General features: G+C 39.3%; 2 protein-coding genes across 11 annotated transcripts in view; one reads left to right on the top strand and one right to left on the bottom strand.

The window, feature by feature from the left end:
* The window catches only part of FNBP1L (formin binding protein 1 like), a 59491-nt gene extending 54399 nt beyond the window's left edge, over positions 1-5092 (top strand). For 4 of the 5 annotated variants that reach the window (XM_068199809.1, XM_068199808.1, XM_068199807.1 and 1 more), the window contains 3 exons: positions 426-520; positions 1019-1167; positions 1549-2586. In XM_068199809.1, coding sequence (XP_068055910.1) covers positions 426-520; positions 1019-1167; positions 1549-1727 — 423 coding nt within the window. In that variant the 3' untranslated portion in view covers positions 1728-2586. Of the gene's footprint in view, positions 1-425; positions 521-1018; positions 1168-1548; positions 2587-2748 lie in introns of those variants that run through there. The other variant, XM_068199806.1, reaches the window with a different exon arrangement.
* BCAR3 (BCAR3 adaptor protein, NSP family member) overlaps positions 4619-13554 on the bottom strand; it is an 87666-nt gene continuing 78730 nt past the window's right edge. For all 6 annotated transcript variants that reach the window (XM_068199798.1, XM_068199797.1, XM_068199799.1 and 3 more), the window contains 6 exons: positions 12303-12937; positions 9490-9605; positions 8528-8699; positions 8210-8333; positions 7157-7369; positions 4619-6370 (listed from right to left, as the gene is read on the bottom strand). In XM_068199798.1, coding sequence (XP_068055899.1) covers positions 6183-6370; positions 7157-7369; positions 8210-8333; positions 8528-8699; positions 9490-9605; positions 12303-12937 — 1448 coding nt within the window. In that variant the 3' untranslated portion in view covers positions 4619-6182. The remainder of the gene's footprint in view (positions 6371-7156; positions 7370-8209; positions 8334-8527; positions 8700-9489; positions 9606-12302; positions 12938-13554) is intronic.

Here is a 13554-nt window from a genome sequence, read left to right as displayed (position 1 = left end):
TGGTACAATTGTACTTTTTTTTTTAAAAACCCTTACAGTTTTTAAATATAGCACCCAGAAAAACTACTTGATGGAAGAGTAGACATCCTGATACAATTTTTTGTGGGGTGTTGTATTTTCAAGGATGTTTATCTAACTAGAATAAAGATGTACATTATTAAAGATGTAAACTGTTCAGAAGAATATATTATTATTCACTTATTCTGAAATATGCATGTAATTAAAGATTTTTTCCTTAGGTTAGTATGGAGCGTAGGCTAAGCATAAATGATAGGTTCATGCTTTGGGTGAAGTAATTATGAGACTTGACATCTTACTGCAATCTCTGTGTGGCTTTGAACTGTCTGCAGTTCAATGCATTTGTTAAATGTGCTGGTTTAGAATAAATCTTTCTTTGACACCAATATTTGCCTTTTTTCCCCAAGGCCTGGCTCTCTGAAGTCGAAGGTAAAGTAGCAGCCAGAAGCGACAGGCGGCACAGCAGCGACATCAACCACCTTGTCACCCAGGGCCGAGAGAGGTCACTGTTCTGTCTCTACTGCTTTAGATCCTGTGCTAGAGTCTGTAATATGGAGATTACAGGAGTGATGGGTGTTATTTATCCTTCCCAAGTGGATAAATTTCCTTTCCTTCTAAAGGAAAATCTTAACTGGTTCTGACTTCTAAAGGTCTCTTCCTGCCATTCTGGTAACATATAAAAATAGTCTAATTAAAACACCTGCTCATTAAATAGCTGTGCCTTTTAAACCTGTCTTATTCCATTGCATAAGCCTCACTAGTTTTCCATGTTTTGTGGAGACAGGTATGTCAAATTTGTTTGTTTCTCAAGCAGACAGAAACCAGTCTAAGCTTTTGCTAGACTTTTTTTCAGTAAATCACCTCTGGCAGTAATATAAAAACTGCTAACAGGAATTCCAAAACAATGTCCATGACCTGCCCTTTCTGTGATGCATGGATGTTGTGAGTTTCAGAGCTAAAACCTCCTCAGAGTCCTCATGCTCCCATCATTGCATTATAGCCCCGAAGGGAGTTACACGGATGATGCCAACCAGGAAGTTCGTGGCCCACCACAGCAACACACTCATCCCAATGAGTTTGATGATGAGTTTGAAGACGATGATCCATTACCAGCTATAGGACATTGCAAGGCAATATATCCATTTGATGGTAAGGTTAACCACATGCACTGAGATTCTTCGACTGTAAGGCATGGATGATATGTTACGAAGAAGATAGGTAAAATGATTTAAAGCAAATTATAGGTGTGAGTAACTAATTGCTTTAAAGATCAGTGAAGATACTTTATAAATTACTTTAATTCATGAGCAGTGCTTGTACTGTTTTAAGATAAATATTAGCAAAGCTATTGGAAAATGTTCAGCTTTACAAATTGGGACTGGGTATTTTTCCAAGTCTGTTTGGCCATATGTTCTTTTGCACAGATTTTTCATGCTTGCTTATATATAATTTGGAAACTATACCTTGGGAAAAAGATGACTTGAAATTCTGTCTGAATAGTAAGATTTCTTTGCCTCTTGTTCTTCCCAGGTCATAATGAAGGCACTCTAGCAATGAAAGAAGGGGAAATTTTGTACATTATTGAGGAGGACAAAGGAGATGGGTGGACAAGAGCTCGAAGACATAATGGAGAGGAAGGCTATGTGCCAACATCATATATAGATGTAACGCTAGAGAAAAACAGCAAAGGTGCAGTAACCTATATCTAACAGTAAAACTGGCAGCTCTCAGTTGTACATTCCCCAGGGAAAATAGTGGAAAAATTGTAAGTTATACAGGCTCATGGAAAGAATTACAGAATCGGAAGTCAGCAATGATCTGTTGTTTGCTTGGGGAGGTAGATATAGTTCTTTCAGAGATGGCCACATTAAATTATACACTGGTCTGTAATTTTGACCAATGTCTTCTGCTTTCCTGCTTTACAAAGCACTAAATCCAATTTAGCTATTGAACTGAAAAAGATCAAGATTCCTGCTTGTTCTGTGGAATACTTAAGTTTTTATAGAGAACTGAAAAAATACTTAAGTTTTAAAGATCTCTAAGATTTACTGTTCTCACTTTTTATTACTTAAATTATATTCTTAAAACAGAGATCTTTTTCCTCTAATAACTAACTGAACTCAGTTTCTGAAAATCATTAATTTCCTTCCTTAGCAAATACTTGGCAGCTTTCACTTATTAAACAGGAAAATGTTTTCTGATTCTGAAAGTTCAACAAAAATACTCAGGAAAAAACATTATGATTAAGAAGGACAGAAAGTCCACTGACCTATCTCCTTCCTTTTCAGTACTTGTAATGTAGAATGTTCTGTATTGGACATGATGTCGTTGTTTTAACTCAAGATACCTTGAACAAACAAAAAAAGATCACATGTAATGCTTGATGTCTTACTGGAAACTCTGCTCCTGATAAGGGACTGATTTTATATTCTTAATCTGTGCCTGTAAACTTAAGTCTTTGAATTGTATTGTGTTTAGTCTGAAGACAGTGTCTTAAATGTACAGTAATTCTCCTCATTGTTAAATCACTGAGGATTGGAAATGGCATTGCACAACTTGATTACTGGGGGGAAAAAAAGCTAATTTTGTCTTTCTAATAAGAGTTTGTGGAATTAAGTAGAAGGCTAATGTAATAGCCACTGAGAATGGCCTTTTAGAACTGAGCACGCTTCTCTGTCTTCTAAAGGCCTTCAGTAACTTTGTTCTTTTCTTTTTCCTCTTGGACTGCAGGTTCCTGAAGCGGGTTTCTGAGAAAATGGGCGAGATCTTGAAGGAGGTTACATGCAGCTGCTGGGGGGGTGGGGGTGGGGAGGGGAGGGGTACTAGACTGGGAGGCCCAAGGGACAAGCTAGTTGCATGAATGCATGCAGACATACATTTAGTAGTCACTAACATCTTAGCATCTCCATATATAGGTAAGGATGTATTACAAAATCTTCAATTTGTGCAGGAAAATAGAGTTCCATTACCAGAGTAAAAAGGCTACTGCTCCTAAAATTGCTTTATTTCCATTGTCCTAGGTTGTCCCAGGTGCACAAACTGTATTTTAGCTTGTGCTACATTTTGGTTTTCTCAATGATGCTCATTTCCAACTCACTTTTATTGGCAGTAATTTAGAGCCCTGTTATCAGTCTGCCTGTGCCACCTCCATGCTCGCCGTTAACCTCCTCTTGCATGCCTAGGACAGTCAGGCATGTTCTGTGTAACACTTTGCCATCATTGCTCATCTTGTTTTGTAACAAATAATTTTCTTTAAATATCTTCAGCACTAGAGTTTCATCCCAGTATCCATGTATGCTGCTATAACAATACCACTGCAACCATCATTACATTCCAGATGTTTGGCATAACTGATAAGCGACTGTAAGGTGTTTCGTTAATTTGGGGAAATAATGCATCTCAGCTCTAGCCTACAATGCAATCAAGAGAAACTTCTAGAACTGTGGTCCACCTTCAGCCCTTCAGTAACCTGTTGTGAGCACTGACAGCCTGGAGCACAACCAGAGAATTCACCACTGCAAGTTAATGACTGTTTTCAGAAGTCAACCACTTGCCATTCAACTGCTGCCTTAAACTAGAGTGCCTAAATCTGTTGTTTGCCAACACTACCACTTACAGTTATCCCACAAAGGGCTTTGTGTCTCAGCTCTTTTTGCAGTGCTGCAGCTGCTGAGGTAGCCACGGTAGGTGTTTTCTAGAGCTCTACTTTACTGGATACATGGTGCATCCATGAATTTTTATACATTGAAATGTGTATCTCTTCATTTGACTTTAATATTTTTTTAAAAGATTTTTATGGAAACTGTCTTTTAGTTTTTCACTATGACGTTCCAATTTCAATTACTGCAGTGCTAGTCCATTTCCAGGTGATGATGCTTCATTGTATGGACCAGGTGACATTTGAGTGATACTTCGTAATGATCTTTGTGCACTTTTACTTGTAAACAATTGAAATTTGGATATGTTTATACGTGTAAATATAGTTGTCTGCAGTGCCCCTATTGCTTATGTTGTCTTGCCTCCCATTTGTGGTTCTATTGATAAATACATCATATCTGATTGATTAGGGTGATAAGAATTAGACTAGAGATATTGGGGGGAGGGATACTTACATCAACACAAGCTTGTCAACCCAGCCACCTGCTGTTTGGCAGTGTATTATGGAATAATAATTAAGAATATCCTGTTTTTCTGGGGTCTGAAGCAATATGTGGATGCAGCAGTGCTGGATTCTTTTTCATTTCAGTGTTATTAGGAACTGTACTACCAGTAAACTGAATTTGAGTGACTTGTGTAGAGGTTTACGCCTTTTGTTATGTATACCACTATTATACAGCTTGACCTAGTGTATTATGGGGCCTATTAAACTCTAAAGTTTAGATTTTTGGAGCTTGTATACAGGGTTATTTATATAATAATGTGACATTACTCAATACTGACAAAACTACTTAGGTAGTTTTTTGGGTTTGGGCTTTTTGGGGGGATTGTTGGGATTGGGGTTTTTTCTTTTTTCTTTTTTTTTTTCTTTTTCTTTTTTTTTTTTTTCCTTTTTTAAAATCTAGTGCTTTTTTATTTTGGAGAAAACTCAGTGATCCTTGTGGGTCCCTTCCAACCCAGAATATTCTGTGATTCTGTAATTCTGTGAAGAGGAAGAAATGTGATCTGTGTATTTTCTGGTTAAGGGCCTGTGGTCTGCCTGGCTAACAGCCTCGGAGGTCAGTAATAATACTTCCTGGTAAAAGACTAAATGTTCTTTTCACACTACTGTTTGTTTTTCTGAAACCAGGATTTGCTTCCTTTGGAGGCAGGTTGCTTTCAAGAGGGATAGTGCAACTTGTTATGAGGGTTATTAAACATAGGAAAAGGCATTTGTACTTGCACAGCTTATAAATCACTTATTTTAAAATTCTGAACGTGAGTTGTCTTAAAGAATCAGACATTTTCCAGTAATTTTTAATCCTTTTTTGTGCACATGTTGATTTCCTAAATGTTAAATGCTTTGTTTAAAAATAGTGTTCTCTGTTGAGAATATTTTCATGGAATAAAAAAAAAATCTTTTCATGGTCTAAGTAAATAGCTTCCCCATTTGTCTTCTGTTAAAATTGACAGGCATATGTTCACTATGAACTGTACAGTCTTGTTCTGGGAGTAAAAACTCCTGCTGTGATTGTAGCTAGGAGGAACAGACCTGGTGTTGGTTTTGTTGTCATCCTACTCCAACACTCCAGTGCTCTAAGTAACATCTCACTCCAGAAATAGACTTACTGACAACAACCACATGCACTTCTGTCTTGAATATTTGTACAACATCTCAGGACAACCCTTTGTCACCAGTTCTGTATATAACAAAGTAGGATTTGCTCTTTGTATAATGAACTGTATGCATGCTGATTTCCTAAAAAAAACCGCGGTAACACCTTATGCTTTGTCTTCATCCAAGGAAAAAGTACTTACCAAAGTGATTCACCTCAGTAAATGAAGCAAGTTTAATACGTACATACACCCACGTTTACTCATGTCTGAAAGTATTTTAATTATCTGGATTGTTTGTTCTTGCCATTTCATCATTCATCCCTGGCAGAGTAGCTGTTGTGCAGGCCCCAGCAAAAGCTGACGTGCTACAGATGCTGCCTTAAAAAAAAGGGGAAGTCGTCCCAACACATACACAGATTAGTTTCATAGGCACAGGGATGTTTGAGCCTTTGGGTTACAGATAAAGGATTGTTTCTGTGATTTGTAAATATGCAAATTATTTTCCATAAAGATACACTTCACAATTCTATCTACAGTGTTTTTTATATTCATTAAAGGAATATTATACAACAAATTTCCTGCCATGTCAGATAATTAATCTATAATTTTATTTACACTATTTGCTTCATCTTAATATTGATGCCAATGCCCTTACTCCTTGGCATCATTAAAACATTGCAACTTTGGGGAAATAAAGGGATAACCTAACTGTTTAAAGAGATCAGTATATGACTTGGTGACACAGTAAATAAATAATTTGCTTAGAAATCAGTAGTTTTAAAACAAGTGTGCATTGTGCAGTTAAAAGTTCGAAACATCTCATGAAATGCAAGAAGATTGTGCAGTATCAAATTGCCAAAATAATGCTAAGGTTATTTCAAGTATATCACTTAATTTGTGTTTCCAGAGTCTTATATACTTAATTGTTCCACCAGCTTCACTGGAGGAGGTTCCAGTTTTCGGGAAAGTGCAGTTAAGATCCGGTTGAATTTCTCGTATCTTTCACTTTGATTAACTTGCGCTCCTTTGCTGCCCCAGAGCAATCTCATTTGAAATTCTGTCTTGAAGATTTCACTCAGCTCTTCATCTGGCTGGAAACCTAGTAGGTAAAAAGAATCCCACAGTATCACCACCAGGTAAATTTTTTTATCTGTAGAAATGGCTTTTAAACTGTCTTCTCTCCAAATAAGCTGTAGTGCACTGGGTTCTGTTTGCACAATGATCTTAACAAGCTCGTAAAACAGCGAAAAAACCTTTCCAGCTTTGACATTCTAGTAACACTGATGGCTCTGAGGACACTGAGATAGGCTAGCCTTGCTCAGTTCTAATGTCAAGAATTGTCACTGTAGTCAGGCCTTAAATATAATTACTGATATATACATGCTGCTTGCAGAAATTACTGTACTTCTCCCCAACTCCCTTAACTTTTCCACTGCAAGTTTGAACAATAAAGTCACATTGTTAACATGCTGCTGCTTTCTGGCTGTAAGTGGTCACAATCTCAGTGCTGCAACTTGCAGTGTTGTAAAGAATCTTAGGGTGGTGGTAATTGTAATAATCAGAGTAGGAATTTTATATTGTACAGAAGACAGGAAGTTATCATCAGTCTGTACTGTACTTCTGTTTAGTTGCCAGAAGGGTCAGCATATTGAGTCATGAGAACTTTGAGTATGTTTAGCAAAAATGCTTGCTGGAGCGCTGTAGTGATGAGTAATTTACTGTCTGCTTTTAAACAATATTAATGTTGTCCTCAGACTGAATTTCCTGCAGGACATTTACTGCTCTCAGCTCCTGCCAAAGAGGAGAGTTTCTCTCTCTGACATCCAGGGGCACATGGGCAGGCACACAGCCCCAGCTGGTGTGGCAGTGCAGCAGTCTCGCCTACCTTGTAGCAGCTGCTCTGCCGTCAGGCGAAACGTCTCGGCGTGCTGGGCGATCAGGCGAGCTGTGCCCAAGTGCCTGAGCATTATTTCACCACTTTGGTCACTGCTTTCCCACAGCTCCATGCCTTCAAAAACAACAGCTTGGCGCTCCATCAAGGTTACAAGAGGCATCAGCAGTGGCACCGTTATGTTGTTCTGTGGAGCACTGATAGTTTCTGGAACAGAGTAACGATCATACATCTCATACCATCAGACATTATTGTTAATTGAAGAAGGTGTTGTAGCTGCATTGTCCTTTTTTAAATTGGAAACTACTTTTTGTCTTATATCTTTCAAATGAAGGACAAATAGCCTTCAAAAACCTTACCTTAAATATACCTGTCATACCAAGTTCCACTGAACTGGTTGGGGAAGAAGACCAACACCAACTGGTGTTGGAAAATTGCATTTGCTATAGGGGAAAGTTCTGCTGAATTACTAGACACTGACATAGATATTAAAACATTTTCAAAATTGGTCATTCCAATAAAAAATATCCATGTGGCTAAAAAGTTTTCACCGTTTACCTGTTCTCTCGGAGAAATGTTCTGAGAAATTATTATTTCTGCCTTGCATCCCTCTAGAAACCAGAGCTGCAGTGAATCTGGCACAGGGGCACCTAATCTGACGAGAATTACCTAACCTATTCTTTTTATTTGAGGATTTATCTGATCTAATAGGCAAAGCAAATAAGAAGCAAAATCTGCCAGAGGAGATATTTTTTTTTCCTGTTTTTGGCAAGATGATGCAATGTGTCAGTTTCTGCTGGACACAGAGGAAGTAGGGATGTGGGAAGAATGTTATATTCTGCAGGGATTCAGGCAACACTAACACATACTGATGTTTGGCTGGCAGACTCTTGGCTTCTTTTCATAATCATGGCATTATACAAGTTTCCGTAATTTTAAGGTACAATACACAGCTATGGAAAGAGCAGCTGCCACATCTCCCCACACAGGAAATCAGTAAGGAGAGGGTTAAAATGCCCAATGGAAATCCGTGTCACTCATACTCACTAGTCCACTCATCTTGTCCTTCATGCAAAGCTTTGCAAGATGGTTTCAGCTGTTTTTCATACATAATGGCAGTCTGGGTGTAACAGTGTCTTAGAGCCGTCCAGGTTTGTTCTAATCTACTGACCTGTTCATGCAAAATAAAGAATACCCATCACTGGGTCCACAGCAGGAAAAGTATACTGCTAGTCACAGAGTCATAGAATAGTCATGAAGACTATTCTGATGTTCTCTCTAGTCTTGATGAAATCGCGCAAATTAAATTAAATAAGACATCAAACAACTCCACCTTTTGGAACATAAAGAGAAACAGATTTTTACCTGTGGCATTTCCAGTGCTTTCATAATGGCAGAAAATCCATATAAATCCCCAAGTGACTCCTTCAACTCCACAGCAACTTGGATGATCCTGTTTAATGTTGCTGCTCGATCTTCTACATTTCCTGTACAGCCCAAGATGTCAACAGCTATTCCTATTGCCATGGTATTGTGCCTGTAAATGAAACAATTTATGCAACCAGTTATTAAATTTACATGTGTTCAAAGACTAGTTTTTATCTTGGCATGCCCAGCAAACTTAAGTCTTACCAACATCTTTACACCAAAACCAATAATGACATACGGAATAAATACATGCAGGCTTTAAATTCATGTTTTAATAAATTCTCCTGAGATACTACTAACTTCAAAATTCTGCTCAAGCACTGAATGAATGAACACTTCTGGGAAAACTGCCCCAATTCCCTTTGTCCTCCACGTTCAAATCCTGTGACCTTAGCCCCCCATCATGTCAGCAATAAAACTACTGAAATATGAAGCAGAAAATGTCGATCAGAACACCCTAAGTGTTCCCCCTTAAGTTGTGCAGAAGTTTTTCAAAAATCTTTCCTAATAATTTTTTACTTTATTAGATCTTCTGGCCTCTTGCCACATGCAGAAGGATAATACCTTTCAGTCTCCTCCACACACACTTACATGCTCAGATAGATTATAGGTCCCCTGAATTTTAGTTTCCTTGACCTTGTAAAGGAGAGCTGATGGCATTCAGCTGTTCCTGCTTTCAACACCTTCCCCCTTTCCCTGTACTTCATGGGACAGTTGCCTTATGACTTGAAGGAATCCTTTCCTATTCAAAGTGACTTTACATACCATCTCAGTAAATAATGTGTACATGTGAATTCAGGAAACATGCAGGAGAGCATTCTTGAAGGAAATGAGGACAGTGCAGCCATGCTTTGAGCTTCTGGCCACCTGCCCTGGCAATGAGGAACAGGAACATTTACCTCTCAATCAGGTCAAGGCGCAGCTGATGTCCGTAAGGCAAGGTAATCAGTTCAAGACCAGAGTTCCCTCCCATATTCCTCCTCATCTCTTCAGAAACTTCTACTATCCTTGCCACCTGTCAAGTGCAAAAAACTCTGCATGAATTTTAAAACTAACATTTAAAAAAAACCAAAAACCTGTAGCCACAGAGAAGTTCTCCACAAGTGCATGGCATACAGAGCTAAGTGTACAGCATGCAACGTTGTAATACAGGCATCAAAGAAAAGCTTTAATCTATGCACATTCAGTGCCTTACACAAAAAAGCCAAGGAAATATTTTTTTTTAATGATACAGCCATCAGAAAACATAAAAGGTGCAACCAAAATGCTTTATCAAACTCCATCCTCTGCTTCCAGAAAGGGATTACTATGCAGGTTCCAGGAAATGCAGTGCACTCTCAGCCTGATTCTTGTCAGAGAGGCACTGCTCTTTGCCTTAAGGACATACATGCCTGCTTTGCCTTTTTCCTTTCTAAAAAAACTACTACTCAGAACATTTTTGGTTACACCACAGGGTCCTAAAGATGAATTAGGTTCACAGAAGTTTGTAAAGATGAATTAGGAAAAGGACTAAGGAGGACACAATGTCAAGTTGCTAAGGAAGTCAGTGTGTGAAAACTGACACCCTTACCAATTTGTCTTTGCCTTTTAAAAAGATTGTATTAGCTACTGGTTATCTCAATAGCAATTATAATTGCTAATAATAAGCAAAACCACATGAATATGATGGTGTAAGATTATCTGCTGATTTAAGGCCTGTATGTTGACATATTTACTAACCAATCTGCCTGCAATATTCTGGTATCACCCATCAGCAGGCTTTTTTGGCTATGAAACGATCAAAGCAATCTGGGCTGCACAACAAGCCTCACCATATAAAACAGCACTGTAGAAAAACCTGTTTCTCTTCTAGAGAAGCAGGAGTGCTATGAAGCTCCTGGAGACACTGATTGCTAGTCCATTACGGGTATGCAAGTGGCAAACGCTCACCTCATCACTTACCATATGGAGCATTCTTTATTTGAAATGTCTTTATTTAAAAGGCAAACTGAACTACTGATGACACACAGGATACATGAACTTAGCCTGGGATCTCAGTACAAAGCATTCATTCTGCTGGTTCACAGGCCAATCTCATTGCATCATGCAGTTCTTATCAGAGCAGTCTATGCAACAAGTTGCCAGTAAATGACAGGCATTGGCTCAGCACTTGTGAACATCAGACAGACTTCTCTACCTGCCCCAGCTAGATACTGTTCCTGCTCCAAAATCCAAAAGTCTGTTTATGCAAAACCTCCCAATGACTCTTGATTAATTCCAGCAGGCTACCTGGTGCCTTAGCTCCACTGCAAAGTTTACAATATTTAAAATAAGGAGTCTAATAATGAGCTAATTGAATATTATGTATATACATATAAACTCATTACTTCTCTAAGGCATGCATATCCTATGCCTTTAAGCAACATACTCTTTAACAATATATTAAAGATAAATTAGGGCGGGTAGGCGGGCAGAAAAAGTGAATTTTGAAACGAAAATGTTAGAGAATGCTGTTAATACTCGTGGAACCATAGTAAAGAAACCTCAATCTACCACTTCTGAGAAGAGTGGGGAGCTGTGGAGCTAAGTTTTCCTGAGTCACCTTGTCTGCATGAAGCCTCACTTAGCAGCAGCCAACAGTGCTACCGAGGAAGGAAAAAGCTGTGTTTGCTGCTGGCAGGCCCCCAGCAGCTGGCAGGACTCACACACTTGGCTGCTCCAGAGAACTGCTCCCTCCTCAGACCTTCAGTGTCTGGGAGTGCAGCAGCACCAGCCGAGTGCTACTGGTGTGCTTCTTCTGGAGCATCACCACTTCCACTTCCCTTCCTGTCTGCAGTGGAGTTGCCCAGTAAGCAGCCATATGTTTTGCTTCTCAAATTCTTAAAAAAGACTAAAACTGCCAAAGCCCAACAAAACTTGGGGGTTAGATACCCATCATAGCATTTGGTTCCTGTAGCTGCTCTGCAGCAGGTACAGCACTCAGTCATGCCAGCAAAGTCATGCAGATTTAACTGCAGTTACATTTCTTTCATTACACAAAGTCACCATCTCATTAGGAGATGATTCTCCTGGTCTTTCTGATCCATTAGCTGATCTCTAAGCCCTGGCAGCTGACCTAAGTCTACAGTGTAAAAAACAGTTCTTTGTGGTTTTTTACATCTTTCTAAGCAACTCCACTAGCACAGTTCTCTCACAGGAGAGAAGAGCACAAGTCCTGATAGCTATTTTTCCACGCCACCTACCCAGCTGTAAGAGAGGAACTCTGACAAGGATTAGAAGAGCAGCTGGTTTTAGAAGTTTAAATATTTAATTCCACTGAACACTGCATATAATGACCATGTGGCAACCAGGTAATGTCTGCCTGCTCTTTGCCCTAACCAGCTATTTCCTGTCACAAGCAGTTCTCCCCACAGTGCTTAACAGCACTGAGAGCTCTTCCTCCAATACAGGAGAAAGGCTGAATCATGGGTATGCAGCAATTGATAGGAGATTTAAAAGACATATGGAACTTCAAGAATTTGAATCTAAAGTCAAGCATGATGAGAGACCTTTAGTTCAAAGAGTTTGTGAACATTCTTATTCTCCAAATGGAAAATAAACACCGTAAAAATTCCTGCAAGCAATACAAACATTACATTAGCTGCAAATCTACCCATTATTCTTTTCAAATCAGTTTTTTAAAACGCCTAAACTGGCACAATATAAAATAAAACACATTATTTTCTTTTGTTACCTTGCAGTCCATTCTAAGAATATGCTGTGCAATAATCTTTGGGTTATTGTTGGTGAAGAGCTCCTTAACTCTTCTTAACATGGATGTTTCCAGTGGCTTGTTTTCAGGAGGAAGTAGTTTGGTTTCAAAATCATTCGGTTTAAAACTAGACACTGTCTCATAAACAGGTGCAGAAAAGATGCTGTCTTCTTCAGCCATCTGAGCTGAAGCTTCTAAAGGATCTGCAGGGTTCATTGTAGGATCATCATCAAGGATCAAATAGCTTGTTTCAGAGTTCCTGAATGTTGCCCTCTCCTTTTGTGTCAGATGTTCCACATAGCTGTTTTTCTGACACAAGTGTTGTCTTGCTGCTGTAGGATGTCTGGCAGGGTTTAGTTCACAATAGTGTCCTTCAGAGCTGTGGGAAGCCAAAGGAGAATCTGGGAGCTTCATCAGGGGGGCTTTGCTGGGTTTAGGTGGAGGCTTTGGACAGAGCTGACCGTCTGATCCTCTAAGAGCTTCCCCTAGCTGTGACTCTGAGGTGACTTTCTGAACAACTGTGGGGCTTAGAGATGGTTCACTGCCTGTTCTAAATGCAGGTGAGCTTGGACAGGAATTTGCATCTGCTTCAGGTAATCGAGATGGATGTCTTGAACCTGCAGGGGAAAACAGTGTTTTAGAAGACCAAAATACATACAATTCCTGGTGCCTGTGCCAGGGTTCATCTCGTAATGCTATTTCCTAAGGATAATATTGACAGATCATGTCAATTATTTGCTGGCAAAATTGTGTATTTTAAGGAATGACCTAGCCAGCAAATTCCATTCACTTGCTGATCCTCCCAAAATCCCAAATACATAGAACAGCTGCACCACAGTATTATTCTGTGGTAATGCTGACAGTACTTTCAGTCCCTGCTGCACACATAGGCTATCCTGTCAGAGCTGGATGGCCTCCATGGCTCGGAATAGGAGGTTTCTTTGTAACCTGATCTAGGCTATAAAAACAGCAACTTCCAGCTGTATCACATAAAAGATGAGTCATTTCTGAGAATGACAAGTTTGAGATGAAAGCAAAACTTCCCAAAGTCAAGCCTGAACCTGAACTAAGGTATGGAAGGAATGAGCTTCAGAAGTGCTAATCTTTTTGTGAAACAGAGCTACTTTGAAGAGCTGGATCCATATACTTCTGTGTATTTATTCCTCATCCTGTACCCGCTGCATATGCAAGCCTTGGCGTCCGATCCAGGATTGTGTCCTGTGTCAGACATTCC

This window comes from Anomalospiza imberbis, chromosome 9 (assembly GCF_031753505.1).
Source record: "Anomalospiza imberbis isolate Cuckoo-Finch-1a 21T00152 chromosome 9, ASM3175350v1, whole genome shotgun sequence".
Classification (NCBI taxonomy): domain Eukaryota; kingdom Metazoa; phylum Chordata; class Aves; order Passeriformes; family Viduidae; genus Anomalospiza; species Anomalospiza imberbis.
Note: the sequence above shows the minus strand (reverse complement) of the source record. Positions and strands in the feature narration are given on the sequence as shown.